The sequence below is a fragment of the Salvelinus fontinalis genome, chromosome 24 (genome assembly GCF_029448725.1).
Source record: "Salvelinus fontinalis isolate EN_2023a chromosome 24, ASM2944872v1, whole genome shotgun sequence".
Lineage (NCBI taxonomy): Eukaryota > Metazoa > Chordata > Actinopteri > Salmoniformes > Salmonidae > Salvelinus > Salvelinus fontinalis.
The window spans coordinates 14021444-14034826 of record NC_074688.1 but is presented as its reverse complement, the minus strand read 5'-3'; the positions used below and the strand labels follow the sequence as shown (position 1 = coordinate 14034826).

The 13383-nt window shown below is 44.5% G+C and overlaps 1 protein-coding gene across 1 annotated transcript in view; it reads left to right on the top strand.

Moving 5' to 3' along the window:
• The first annotated feature begins 193 nt into the window (after positions 1-193).
• LOC129821992 (ankyrin repeat domain-containing protein 13B-like) overlaps positions 194-13383 on the top strand; it is a 33854-nt gene continuing 20664 nt past the window's right edge. The window contains exons 1-3 of the mRNA XM_055879801.1: positions 194-709; positions 9946-10081; positions 11887-12011. Of these exons, the coding sequence (XP_055735776.1) occupies positions 602-709; positions 9946-10081; positions 11887-12011 (369 nt within the window). The 5' untranslated portion in view covers positions 194-601. The remainder of the gene's footprint in view (positions 710-9945; positions 10082-11886; positions 12012-13383) is intronic.

Below are 13383 nucleotides of genomic sequence, written 5' to 3'. Positions count from 1 at the left end.
AGACAGCATCAAAGGTGTAGGCTATTTGGATGTGATTATGGTATAGGCGGATTGTTTAGTTTATTAATATGAAGTGAATTACTAACTCCTAATGGCTGGTAGGTGGCGTATGTAGCCACTCTACGGGCGTGTATCTTATACATCACGCTCATCAGCATCCCTTCTATTTGATTGGCTGCTTACATTTTATTGCGGGCTGTCATCACGGTCTCACAACAGTGGATTCGCTGTGATGGGAGTGAGCGGAGAATAGATGTGCGACTGTCTCGCTAGTTTATTCAAGGAGGAAGATAAAGGTATGAGACGGGCAGGGCATGGTGAACAGAGGTAGGCTAGATTAAATACAAGTAAGGGATCTCTTAGTGATTCTTAGATCTAGGGCTGTTTATTGACTAGTCTTTATCATAACGAACTGACTGCAAGGGAAATCATTTACACGTTTTATTCATACTATCATATTATAAGGCGGAAGGTATGTCTTGTAAAGTGACATGTCACGACAGAGCGATAATATGAGCATAGTCAGTCAATAGCGAAGTATTAAGTGATAGGCTTATACGGAACAAAATAAACAGAGGAGAAGGCGAACTATGAACCGAAGATGATTTCTGCTAAGAAAACTCCGGAAAAGAGTCGTTATCCTATTCACTATATGGTGTGGCACAACAAACATCGGAAGCTGGAGAAAGCGCTATCCATGAACGAGCAGGTGAGGAGTCTTCGGGCGACAAGTCCTCGTCTATCTGATAAAAAAAGCGTGGGCCGTGCCAATAACATTTGGATAGGTTTAGGTTAGGTGTACCATCTAGTGTGACCACAGTTCACGAACCGTGAGCTCGTTGATTGAATTGAACGGTAGGAGGTGGTGGAAGTTACATATGTTTTAATAGGTGGCTACCTGCCATGACTTTACCTCGAGGAATGATCCCATGCCATGAAATAGCGTAAACCTCGTTTGAAATGTGTTTCCAACATTGTCGTTCAGTGGGAATCAGAAAATGTGTCGAGGCTTTGCTACAATTTCTTACAACGGAGGTCATTGTATTTGGCGAGCACATCATGAACTTGCAACATTGTAACGTTAATATTCTTGAAATCATCTCCTCTAGCCTACTCCAAGATTCCATTACCATTTCCTTGCTATTTGTTACATTTAGCAAGCTGTGGCTGTGCGTGTGGAAAGCTGCTAGTAATACTGTACCTTCCCACCACCTAAATGAAGAGGAGGAAACCGTGGGAGACAATGCAGATAATGTGGGCGAATTGATGCACATGCACAGTGATGGAAATAATACCAGTCCTGCCTCGGCTGTCAGAAGAGGATGTGTGGTTATGCCATGTTTACTATTTCTCTGATATGTCCATACCTACAGAATGAAATTGCATAGGTGTTCATGTATTCTTTCTGGGATGTACTGTCGGGAACATTTTAGCCAGTCCGTCCATTTATTTGAACCCAGAAATATGTAGAACATGATGCATGCATACAATGGAAATGGGTACTACAGGACAGACTGATGGACACACGGCATGACAGACAGACATCTGAAAAATACTATTTTAAATGAACGACCTCTGCAAGAATATGGAATATCTAACACATTACATAAGAGGTTTCATGCAGTTTCCCAGCCACACAGACAATTCAGTGGGATGAATAAGACGGAACTGAATACCTCGTAACCTGCACACTATGCACAGATTTGAATTCAGATTTCTCATTAGGATCTGCATTATTTCAGAGCCTTATTATTTCCAGCCCGACTAATCACATGCATTTATAATACAAAGCCTATCATGCTAGGAATTTTATATTGACAAGAAATGGTGAGAGTGCAGGTTTTAAATGACAGTAGACTGAAATGCCAGTTCCCTGTTCTGCTGCTTATTATGCACCAGGTTGATGTGCAGTACAGGCTTGGCTTCCCTGCTGTAACACTGTCACATCAACATAAGGGCTGTGGTTGTTTTCCCACTCTGAATGTGAGCCAAAGAAACTGTTTGAAGGAGAATATTTGCATGCCCTTCATATGTCCGGTCACTGTGACTGACACCTTATTTACAAATATAAACATTTATAGGACATTTGTAAGACTAGTTTACTCTCACTCACATCTCTGAACCTGACTCAAATGTCATGCACTCTCATATTTATGTACAAATCCAAATTCAATTCCCTTCTAAATAACTTTATTTGACAGTGCACACTGTTAAAACGTATGGTAAACGCTCAGACCTAGCACCTCTTGGCTCGGATGCAATGCTGTGCAGAGCACTGTGATGCTGGTGATGATTCAAGCCTGAGCCCCATGGATTATGACTATATAAAGCACCCCCAGTTGATGTAATTTACAGGGTGCTGACAGATAAATCCTGGCCTCTCTTGGCAAAGCCTGCAGGCTTATAGAGGTGTGTTTATGGCTCCATCAGGGGAAGAGTTACACTGGCTGGCCAACTGTCTGGAACTCAGACTGACTTGCTGGCTGTGTGGACGGTCAAGTGTGCACGTGTGGATTGGATATGGCTGACGGTGGTTGCATATGTGTCAATGATCAATGGTATCTAAAGGAGTGCAGGACACAAGAAGTGCACAAGGTGTAGGGAGCAAGTGCATACAGGGTAAGCAAGGCTTGCGCCTCTCTGATGAAAGAACAGAGAAGTGCTGCACCAGGAGAGACAGAAAATGTTATTGGTATTGGGTATCAATGTAACGACAGCGCAGTGAAAAAGGAAGCCGGGAAGGAGAAGAAAAAGCACTTAAAAGAGCAAAAGTAAAACATATAAATTGAAGAGGGGGAGCTCAATTTGCAGCTTTCTTTAAGCAGTGTCATAAAACAAAGCAGAGGGATTCTGTGAAGAGAGAGAGCTGACAACAAGGTAGAGACAAAGAGGGATAGCCAGAGGTTGTAAAGTAACATGAGGATGCAAGTGGGATAGTGAAGGGAAGAGTGAAAGGGAGGAAGGAATAACAGCACTGTGCAGCAACATATCACTATATCCTGATCCAACCACTAAAAATGCATCCCAGATATGATTGAAATGGAACAGGGTCCTTTTCTAAAAATGACTTCCCCATCCTTCCTCCAAAGAGAGGCGAGGAGGGGACACCACCACCGCCAGCTCTCCCCCACCCCACCGCTCCCCTCCCCTCCCCACTTTCCTCACTCTAATGTGTACGATGCTCACAGGCTCAGCTGGGCGATCATGTTAACTCAGCAGTCTTAAAATGTGATGATATCATACTGGGTGGAGACCGGCCTCATAAATTACATTGTCTTCCTTCCTCTTTTGTCTCTGCTGTACCATCTGTCTATCCCTGCCTGCAATCTACAGTAAATTTCCCTGACCCGGTATACGGACCATCCATCCTCCCCTCCGTCTGTTTCTCACTCACGCACCCATCGTATCTTAGTTTTCCCCTAACCGTCCCCTCTTCTTCCCTCTACAGAGCAGTGAAACTCTACACTAATTGCAGCAGTGCAGTGTCACTAGGGATAAGGATGGGATGGGACTAGATTTAGTTAAATTGTGGAAAGCTTTTAACCGAGAGAGAGGACAGAAACAGACAACAGTATTCCTTAAAGATTGAAAAGATGTCCCTGTTAATATTGTGTTGCATTGTGAGCCTGAAATGGAAAAGAGGAAATGAATGATACTTCGAGGATCATATCTGATTTCATTACTGTTTGCCCTGCCACATAAATGGTTTGCAAACAATAATGTTGTAAGGTTCTGTATTTATTTTGTTAGTCAACCTTGTGTTCTGTTTCGTTGTATTCTTGGATGTAGTCCTGTCTTTCATTTTTGTTCAATGATTTCACCTGTGTTAGTTACTCTCCTGGTCTCATCAGCTCCTTATTTAGTTCAATTCATTCTGTTTGTGCCTTTGTGAGGTATTGTTTGTTTTGACTCTACTAAGCCTTTTCCTAGCTCGTTTGTGAGAACCAGTTATAGCCTTCAGTCCTAGTTTGGATTCACCTACCTGTGTATGACCATTGCCTGCCTGTGACCACGATTCCTGCCTTCTGCGAAATTAACACCTGCCGCGCTCTGTGTGTGAATCTACACCTTTTTCTCCCTGAGTATTCATTACAAATGTAGGGACACACTTACAGTATATTTGTATGTGCACACACACACACACACACACACACACACACACACACACACACACACACACACACACACACACACACACACACACACACACACACACACACACACACACACACACACACACACACACACAAAGACACACACCTGTTGTAAATAGCTATGCATAAAACTGAGGTTAGTACTGAATTCAACCTGCTATTCTCCCCAGTTCACAAGCATTGTTTGTGATATCCTAATCTATATCAACCATCAGACATGGAAAGAGTTGTTCCACAATAGTCATGTTGTTGTTTCCTGAAACAGTCCAGTTTCTGTTCCGACATTTTGTATTGATGTTTGCTTAACCGCGTCATCTTGTTGTCATTTGATTATGCAAATCCAGGGTATTTTCATCTTCTTTTCCGTGCATGAGAACAAATGTGAAGTTCCTACCTTTAGAGATAATAGGTTCCTCCTCGCTTTGCATTGTGGGGGACCTTCCTCTATCCGCTGTTTCTCTGTTCACAACTTCCTCCTCCCTTCACACAGAATACCATCTGCTGTCTCCTATCGTTGAGCAAAGTAATGCATGTTATTACATTAGTCTTATGGTGGCCTGACAAGTGACAACAATGGTTACGAGACATGTTGCCAATATAATGCATCTTCAAAGTTTTAGTGATTTAACAGTGAAACTTGTAGCATAATGGTTGTTTGACATTGGTTTAAAACGCTAACACAAGTGTGAAAACATCAATAGATGGATTGTGAGGTTTAGTGGTGATTCAACACTAAAGGATGTAGCCTACTGGTTTTCCATTGGTTTGAATATTATCCCAAGTATAAATGTCTAGGTGATCATTTCACCCCCATTCTTTAGTGTGAGAGTGTTGGAGTCTCTTCAGTCGGACATGTATCAGAGACTAGTGCTGTCTGAGGTACTGCATCGCACAAGTCACGTCTGTTATCGAGGAGCAGGAGTGAGGAGGAGGGAGAGACCCACATCTCTCCCCGCCCTGCCTGTGACAGGTTCACTGACCAAGGAAGAGTTATTTCACCCAGCTCCATCCTCCTCCATTCTCCCTCAGTCCCTCTGCTGCTTTCATCTTGTCTCCGCCCAGCCGTCCTTCTCGCTCAAATTTACTGGGCTCAGACTCTCAGGCTCCAACTACTCACTCCTGCTCTGGCCTCTTTTTCTGTCTCTGCCCTGCATTTTGTGATAGAGGGATGGTAATGATATTTAGTTATTTTGAGATATTTATAGGTCGATCACACACATGCATCTGATGGTGTGGTCTCATCGGTATATGCTCCACTTACACCATACACTCACATAGAGAATGACTGCATAAAGATACATTATCCCAAGCGCATGTGTAACGTTTGGCTATAACTAGGCTATAACTCTCCTACGCATATTGAAAATGGATCAATCACAGTTGTACATGTTAACCCCCAAATTGAAAGAGGGTAACACTGAAAATAAGGGGGACAAGTTGATCCCCCCTCCCCTCCCAATGAGCCCACATATGATTCTCATGCATGCATCCTCCACCCACCACAAACATATTTTGGTCTCCCAATGAAAGATTGATGTTGGTTTAAGTAGCTGCCAGAGAACATTAAGGCGAAGCAGAGAGAGTACAGGAGTAGATAGTCCAGACATAGATGTCTATCAATTATGCAGTTTCCACTGAGAGGGAGAGAGGGGAGGACCAAGGGAGGGGTGGAAGGAAGGAAGGATGGAGGGAGAGAGAGAGGGGAGGACCAAGGGAGGGACGGAAGGAAGGAAGGATGGAGGGAGAGAGAGGGGGGTCAAGGGAGGGACGGAAGGAAGGATGGAGGGAGAGAGAGAGAGAGAGGGGAGGACCAAGAGAGGGACGGAAGGAAGGATGGAGGGAGAGAGAGAGAGAGAGGGGAGGACCAAGGGAGGGACGGAAGGATGGAGGGAGAGAGAGGGGGGGGGACCAAGGGAGGAACGGAAGGAAGGAAGGATGGATGGATGGAGGGAGAGAGAGAGGGGAGGACCAAGGGAGGGACGGAAGAATGAAGGATGGATGGAGCCAATGAGAAAGTGAGAGAGCAGGCACTACGAGGCAGTCAGTGGATGATGAGGATGAGCAGAGAGAATGGGAAGACCCAGTATGACATAATATCCTTACTATAACTACCTGGGCCAGTTGATTCTGTAAGTGCCTCCGAGTAGGAGTGCTGATCTGGGGTAAGGTCCCATCCAGGTGTATTTCATAGTATTCATTTTGATCTAAAAGGCTAAACTGATCCTAAATCAGCACCTGTACTGAGACTTTAGCTAATGCCTGGCCTGTGAGTGTGGGGTGTGTGGGTCTGTATGTGTTTGTGTGTTAGATAGTGGGGCTCTATTTGTGGGCTGTTTGTTGGTCAGAACCACATTGTTCACATGAGAATGAGTAAGTGTGCCACTGTGTTTCAGGGTTAATGTGTGCACTAGTGTGAAGACGTGAGAATGAGGAGGTGTGGACTCGGAGGTGACGTGTCTGTGTACCACAGCAGTAAAGTGTTACATTTGAGTGTATTGGTTTAGCGTGTCAGTTCTATACCGTATACCGTAACTGACCAATAATGAGTGTTATTGTGATAATGAGTGCTTTTTTAATATATATATATTTTTTAAATGTCAAATTTTACTGAACGGATAGAGAAAGAGGACTTGTGTTTGTTTGTGTGGGAAAGTGGCTGCTGTTGTGTTTCTATTTGAGTGTCTCGATGGTGTAAAAATAACAGACTGACTAATCAGACTGGGTCAATGGGGGCCACTTGTCTTAATTAAACAATAGGAGTTTCCTGAACACTCCCTCTCTATTCTCTCCCTTACCACACCTCTCCGCCTCATAGTCAAGCCTTTTTAGAAGGCTCTTTTCTCTCATACTTAATTAGCTTTATACAACGGTGTGTCTAATCCTGAATTCTGATTGGTTAAAACCACATTCCAGCCGGTGTCTATTCCACAAATTACCACCGATTAATCTATGACGTTAAAATGCCTATTTACTCTGTTCCATCTGACTTCACAATCCATTGTCTCATCAGCCCAGCCAGGCAATTTATAAACTTGATCTTCACTATAAAAACATCTAGACATTATCTCACATTTCTTTTAGACTAACATTTAGTTTTCAACAGCGGATATTTGTATAATTCTTGCTGTCTTTCTAGACGACATTTGCAACATTGTTTCAATATTCAAATTCGATCTCCTGCTGTCCCATAATAATGAACGTGTTGGGAGTCGGGACGAGACAGGCAGGCAGCTTTTGTCAGCCAGTTGAAAATCATGAATCAGCATCATTTCTATGAATGTACTGTATAGAAAACAGGTCAAACGAAACCAAGTGCAGCTAGTTTGCAGTCTTTCCAGCTTCAGTTTGAAATGATTGTGCTAGCTGTGTTGTTGGCTAGCTCCTCTGAACAACAGCGTCCTGACGAGAGAGCACATTTTCTATACCAGGCGAAATCACACATCATTTATTGTGGATGTATCCAAATTAAGGTCACTAGAAAACAACTTAAACAAACGCAAATGCAGCTACTTTGCTGTTATTCTGGCTGCACTTTTTGACGTGACTGTAAGTTAGCTGTAGATGGCTAGCTAGCAAGCAAGGGATAAGAACGTTGCCAGCCAGTATGGCAATGGAACATTTAGAATGAACGACTGGGTCGCGTCCATAGATACAGAACAAAAAGACTTAAAGACTGGGTCGCGTCTCTGGCAACTGAACCGATAGAACAAACGACCATCCGGCTTGGGTAGCAACCCTAGATTTGCGTGGGGATTATATCTCGTGGAAGGATGAAATAGTATGAATTAATTAATCAAAATAACGTTTTTAATGAAAATATATAAATCATTGTTGAACCCGTTGTATAAAAGTGTAAATGCCCTCGACGCTGGCGATAATGTGATAATGCCCTCGAACTTCATCTTGGGCCTAACACCTGTGCCAATATATCCTCCAAACACCAGCTTCTCGGGCATTATCACTTAAATATTGTAGCGAATGGTGTCAGTGCAACTCGCCTTGTGGCTTTTGAACCCGGGCCTCCCAGCCTGTAGGCAATCTTGCTAACTACTGGTCCAACACACGAGCCTAGTTAGCCAACAATCGTTACAATAGTCCCCCTCAAATAATCAGAATACTACCACCATTTCTTGCTGCTTTGCTCTTACTGTTTATGTACTTTTCACTGTTATCTGCCAGTGTCACTCCATCTTTCTTATCCTTTTTCCATCCATTCTCTCTCTTTCCCTCTTTCCTCAGTGTCATCCCCAGGGCTACTTGGAAGGCCCTACAAAGCTACTCTGACATCAATCACTCACTACCCATTATTCAGTACACACACAGCCTACGCCACCACTACCCTCTCTATTTCACAGAGCAGTTGCCGCCACTCAACCAGCCCTGTCTGCTCCAGCGCATAGCACACCTTCCTCCTCCTTCTCCCTCTCTCCCGCCTCTTCTTCTCATCCCTTGGTTGCTATAGTGATACACCTCTATTCCCTCCCTCTATTCCCTCTACACCTCACCCTTCACCTCCGACAGTGCTTGTGTGGATTCCTCTTTCTGTTTTGCTGCCGTTCCATTCCTCTTCTTCTCTCCGGCGCCCCCCCCCCCCCCCCCTTTTGGGATTAGGTGCCCCAGTTGTTGCTTACGATCAAGCAGTGGCATCACTAACGCTAATGCTGGGCTTGCTAATTACAGAGCAGGGCGTGGCCCCCGGAGAGAGAGGGAGAGCAGCAGGGGAGATGCGGAGGCTCCACGTGGGAGAAGGGAGGCTGCTCCTGGTGAAAAACAACCCAGCAACATCCCTCTGATGTACTGTACAACACACTCGACAATAACACACTGCAAAGTACACTCGACACACCAACACCAACTGCCAGGGCTGCACTGACCTGCACTGGGGCACACGTGAACCAAAACACAAGCCCTCACACAACACAACAGTGTGTGTGCTTTGTGATTTTGAAACATTTCCAATGCAAATATGAATAGACGCGAAGCTCGGATGGAAATGTACCATAAAGCAATTCCGCTTATTCACTGTTACAACCGCTCCTCTCCTCACAACAGCAAGCTTTATCCATCCATTTCCACGCGCTATCATTTCATCTATACATTTTCCACATCCGCCAGTTACGCAGATTCTGATTCCTCAGTGCGGCTCCTTGTTTGCATCCCAAATGGCACCCTATTCCCTTTATAGTACACTACTTTGACCAGGGACACCACAGGGCTCGGGTCAAAAGTAGACCACAATCGAAGGAATAATGTGCCATTTGGGACGTGACCCCAGTCGTCCTCTATCAGCCTCCCTCATTAGGATGCCAGCATGTGGTTGGTTTGTTCTTGACCTTGGATCCTGCCAGGAGCTCGAATTAACTTTTTTTTAATCACAGGCCAGATATCAGATTTATCAACATAGAGACTTGCTGATTTAGACCAACTAGACTGCAGAGCAGAGAGACTACATCAAACACGCTGCAGTAGGCTACTAGACTATGATAGCTACTGTATCAAAACTGAGGCAGGAAGAGACAGAGACAGAGAGAGAGATCAACTCTAGAGAATGACAGAGACGTTACATCGAGACACTTGTAGTGTAACTCACTATATAAAGCCGACCCATCTAGAACACTGGCGTGCCAGTCATGTGGGGATGTGATAGCTCAATTATCACCTGTCTCTTCTCCTTCCATCACTCTCCTCCACACCTCCTCCACCCTCTCTCTCTCAATTTTTATCTCTCTTTTTTTGTCAGATGAGCACCATGCCATACAATGAACCCACTTCTCTCCTCTGCCCCCCTCAGGTGGATGTGGAGACCCTGGACCCCCGGGGTCGGACCCCCCTCCACCTGGCTGTAACTCTGGGTCACCTGGACTGTGCCCGCCTGCTCCTCCAACATGGTGCCAACGTCAGCAAGGAGAACCGCAACGGATGGACAGGTGAGACAGAGACGGGTAGGAGTAGGAGTAGTAGTACTGATAGTAGCAGTAGCAGTAGTACTGATAGTAATAGTGGTAGTAGTAATAGAAGTAGTAGTATTAGTAGTAGTAGTAGCAGTAGGAGTAGTACTTGTAGTACGGATAGTAATAGTGGTAGTAGTAATAGAAGTAGTAGTATTAGTAGTAGTAGCAGTAGGAGTAGTACTAGTATCGGTAGAAAACTTTATCATCCCTCAAGATAAAATATTTTTTGGGGGGCAGAATCATCAATAGAACACAACAGGCATGTGTAGTGTGAAAGCATACGTAGATAAATTGGCTAGGAGGAGTCTAATAGTGACTCACCATTAAAGGCTGGAAGGATATACTGTATAGAATCTATATAGAAATAGATTGAGGGGATTGGATTCTACGAATAGGAACCATTTGTTTATGGATTGATGGTGAGACAAATGGCCGGTGTGGATAGATCTAATCAAGTAATTAGGCACACTTGCTTTTAAATGCACTTATTGATAATTTAAAAGGAAATTTAAATTGATTTGGTAGGTTAGGCAGAGTTTCCTTGGAGAGTTGATTGTGGACTGGGCACTGGGAAGGGACCTGTATAATATAGTGTATTTTTTAAAGATTTTATTTAACTAGGCAAGTCAGTTAAAAACAAATTCTTATTTACAATGACGGCCTACCCCGGCCAAACCCAGGCGACACTGGGCCAATTGTGCGCCGCCCTATAGGATCTCAATCACGGCCGGATGTGATGCAGACTGGATTCAAACCAGGGACTGCAGTGACGCCTCTTGCACTGAGAAGCAGTGCCTTAGACCACTGCGCCACTCGGGAGCCCCCAAAAAAGTTGCTCTGCTGTATAGCACAACGTAGCATAGTTCAGAGTAACACAGCACAGTACAGCATACACTCACTAGACAGTTTATTAGGTACACCCATCAAGTACTGGGCCGTACAGCCTGAATTCTTCAGGGCATGGAAACGTTGCTCAATTGTTATCAAGGGTATCAAACATTCCTCACACCATTACACCACTGCCACCAGCCTGTACTGTTGACACCAGGCAGGATGGGGCCATGGACTCATGCTGCTTACGCCAAATCCTGACTGCTCTCAGCATGACGCAACAGGAACTGGGATTCGTCGGACCAGGCAATGTTTTTCCACTCCTCATTTGTCTAGTGTTGGTGATCGCATGCCCACTGGAGCCACTTCTTCTTCTTCTTAGCTAATAGGAGGGGAACCTGGTGTTTTCGTCTGCTGCAATAGGCCGTCCGTGACAAGGACCGACGAGTTGTGCATTCTGAGATGTCGTTCTGCACACCACTGTTGTACTGTGCCGTTATTTGCCTGTCTGGCCCGCCGGTTAGCTTGCACCATTCTTTCCATTATCCTTCTACCTCTCGTCAACAAGCTGTTTTCACCCACAGGACTGCCGCTGACTGGATGTTTTTTGTTTGTCGTACCACTCTTGATAAACCCAAGACACTGTCGTGCGTGAAAAGCCCAGGAGGCCGGCCGTTTCTGAGATACTGGAACCGGCGCCCCTGCCACCGGCAAGTCTACAACGCTCAAAGTTGCTTAGCAAACTAGTTTTGCCCATTCTAATGTTCCACGGTATAATGTTCCAACAGTAACTGAATGCCTGGCTGCCTGCTTCATATAGCAAGCTACAGCCACGTGACCACTGTCTGTAGTTGCGAACCAATTTTGTGAACGCGGTGGTGTACCTAATAAATTGACCTCTGAGCGTGTGTCTATATGTAAGGTGAAGATTGTCTTTCTCTCTCCCATAGTGCTCCAGGAAGCAGTCAGCACACGAGACCCAGAGCTGGTGCGCCTAGTTCTGCATTACCGTGACTACCAGCGGACCACTAAGAGACTGGCGGGAATCCCTGTCCTCCTGGAGAGACTGCACCAGGTGAGAGGCGCTGACACTGAACACAAGTACAGAGCACAACAGCAACTACAGACATTTAGGAAACACTTGAAGATATATTTTGTGTTAGCACTAGACTAATTTAAGCATACTGTAAAAAAAAAAGTATCAAGCTGTTTCAACTAAATATTATTAAGTAACTAAATCCACAGACCTTTTTTTTGTTTACTCAACTTTTCAGGTTGAGCAAACACCAATTCTCATGTTTGGGCAAACATTTTTTATTTTTCGGATAACATTTGAACAGAAAAGTTGAATAAACAAAAAAAAAGGTTGTGGAACCACTGACTTTATAGTAATTAGCTGAAACAACTAGATTTGTCAGTGTATATATGTTTTTTACAGTGCACTAGTTCCCAGCTAGTCTAAGGGGTGGTTCCCGGACACAGATTAAGCCTAGTCCTGGATCTGTGTCCGGTAAACCACCCCTTACTGTTTTCTTTGATTTAATTGACCATTTAAAAACATAATTCAGCCACACAACCACTGCTTTACTGTCGCTAGACAGTCATCAAACTGCAGTATCTGCTGCCAGATCTCTCCTCTCCCTGAGCCACATCCCTCCTATTGTTTATTTGTGGTATTTGGTATGTTGTTCGGAGTTATAGACTTGCAAAGAAACAGCCATATCTCAGACTGGCCAATAAAAATAAAATATTAAGATGGGAAAAAGAACCCAGACACTGGACAGAGGAACTCTGCCTAGAAGGCCAGCATCCCGGAATCGCCTCTTCACTGTTGACGTTGAGACTGGTGTTTTTTTCATGACTTCCGCCGAAGTCGGCCCCTTTCCTTGTTCGGGCGGTGGTCGACGTCACCGGCTTTCTAGCCATCGCCGCTCCATTTTTCATGTATCCATTTGTTTTGTCTTGTTCCCTGCACACCTGGTTTTCATTCCCCAATCACACTACATGTATTTATTCCTCTGGTCCCCCTCATGTCTTTGTGTGAGATTGTTTTGTGTTACGTGTTAATTGTTGACAAGCCAGACTGGTATGTGTTTATTCCGTGTTTTATTTCACGAGGTATGTTATTGTGTTTCTTAATATTATTGTGACTGTTTGCGCGTTTGCACTTTTGCATTGGCTGGAGGTTTCGACACAGTGGCGTCCATCTGTTAGTTTCTCCTGCCTAAATAAAGTGAGCGCCTGTTCACAACTCTCTGCTCTCCTGCACCTGACTCCGCTCCCAGTACGCACTCCGTTGACAGTTTTGCGGGTACTATTTAATGAAGCTCCCAGTTGAGGACTTGTGAGGCGTCTGTTTCTCAAACTAGACACTAATGTACTTGTACTCAAATCAAATCAAATGTATTTATAAAGCCCTTCTTACATCAGCTGATATTGCAAAGTGC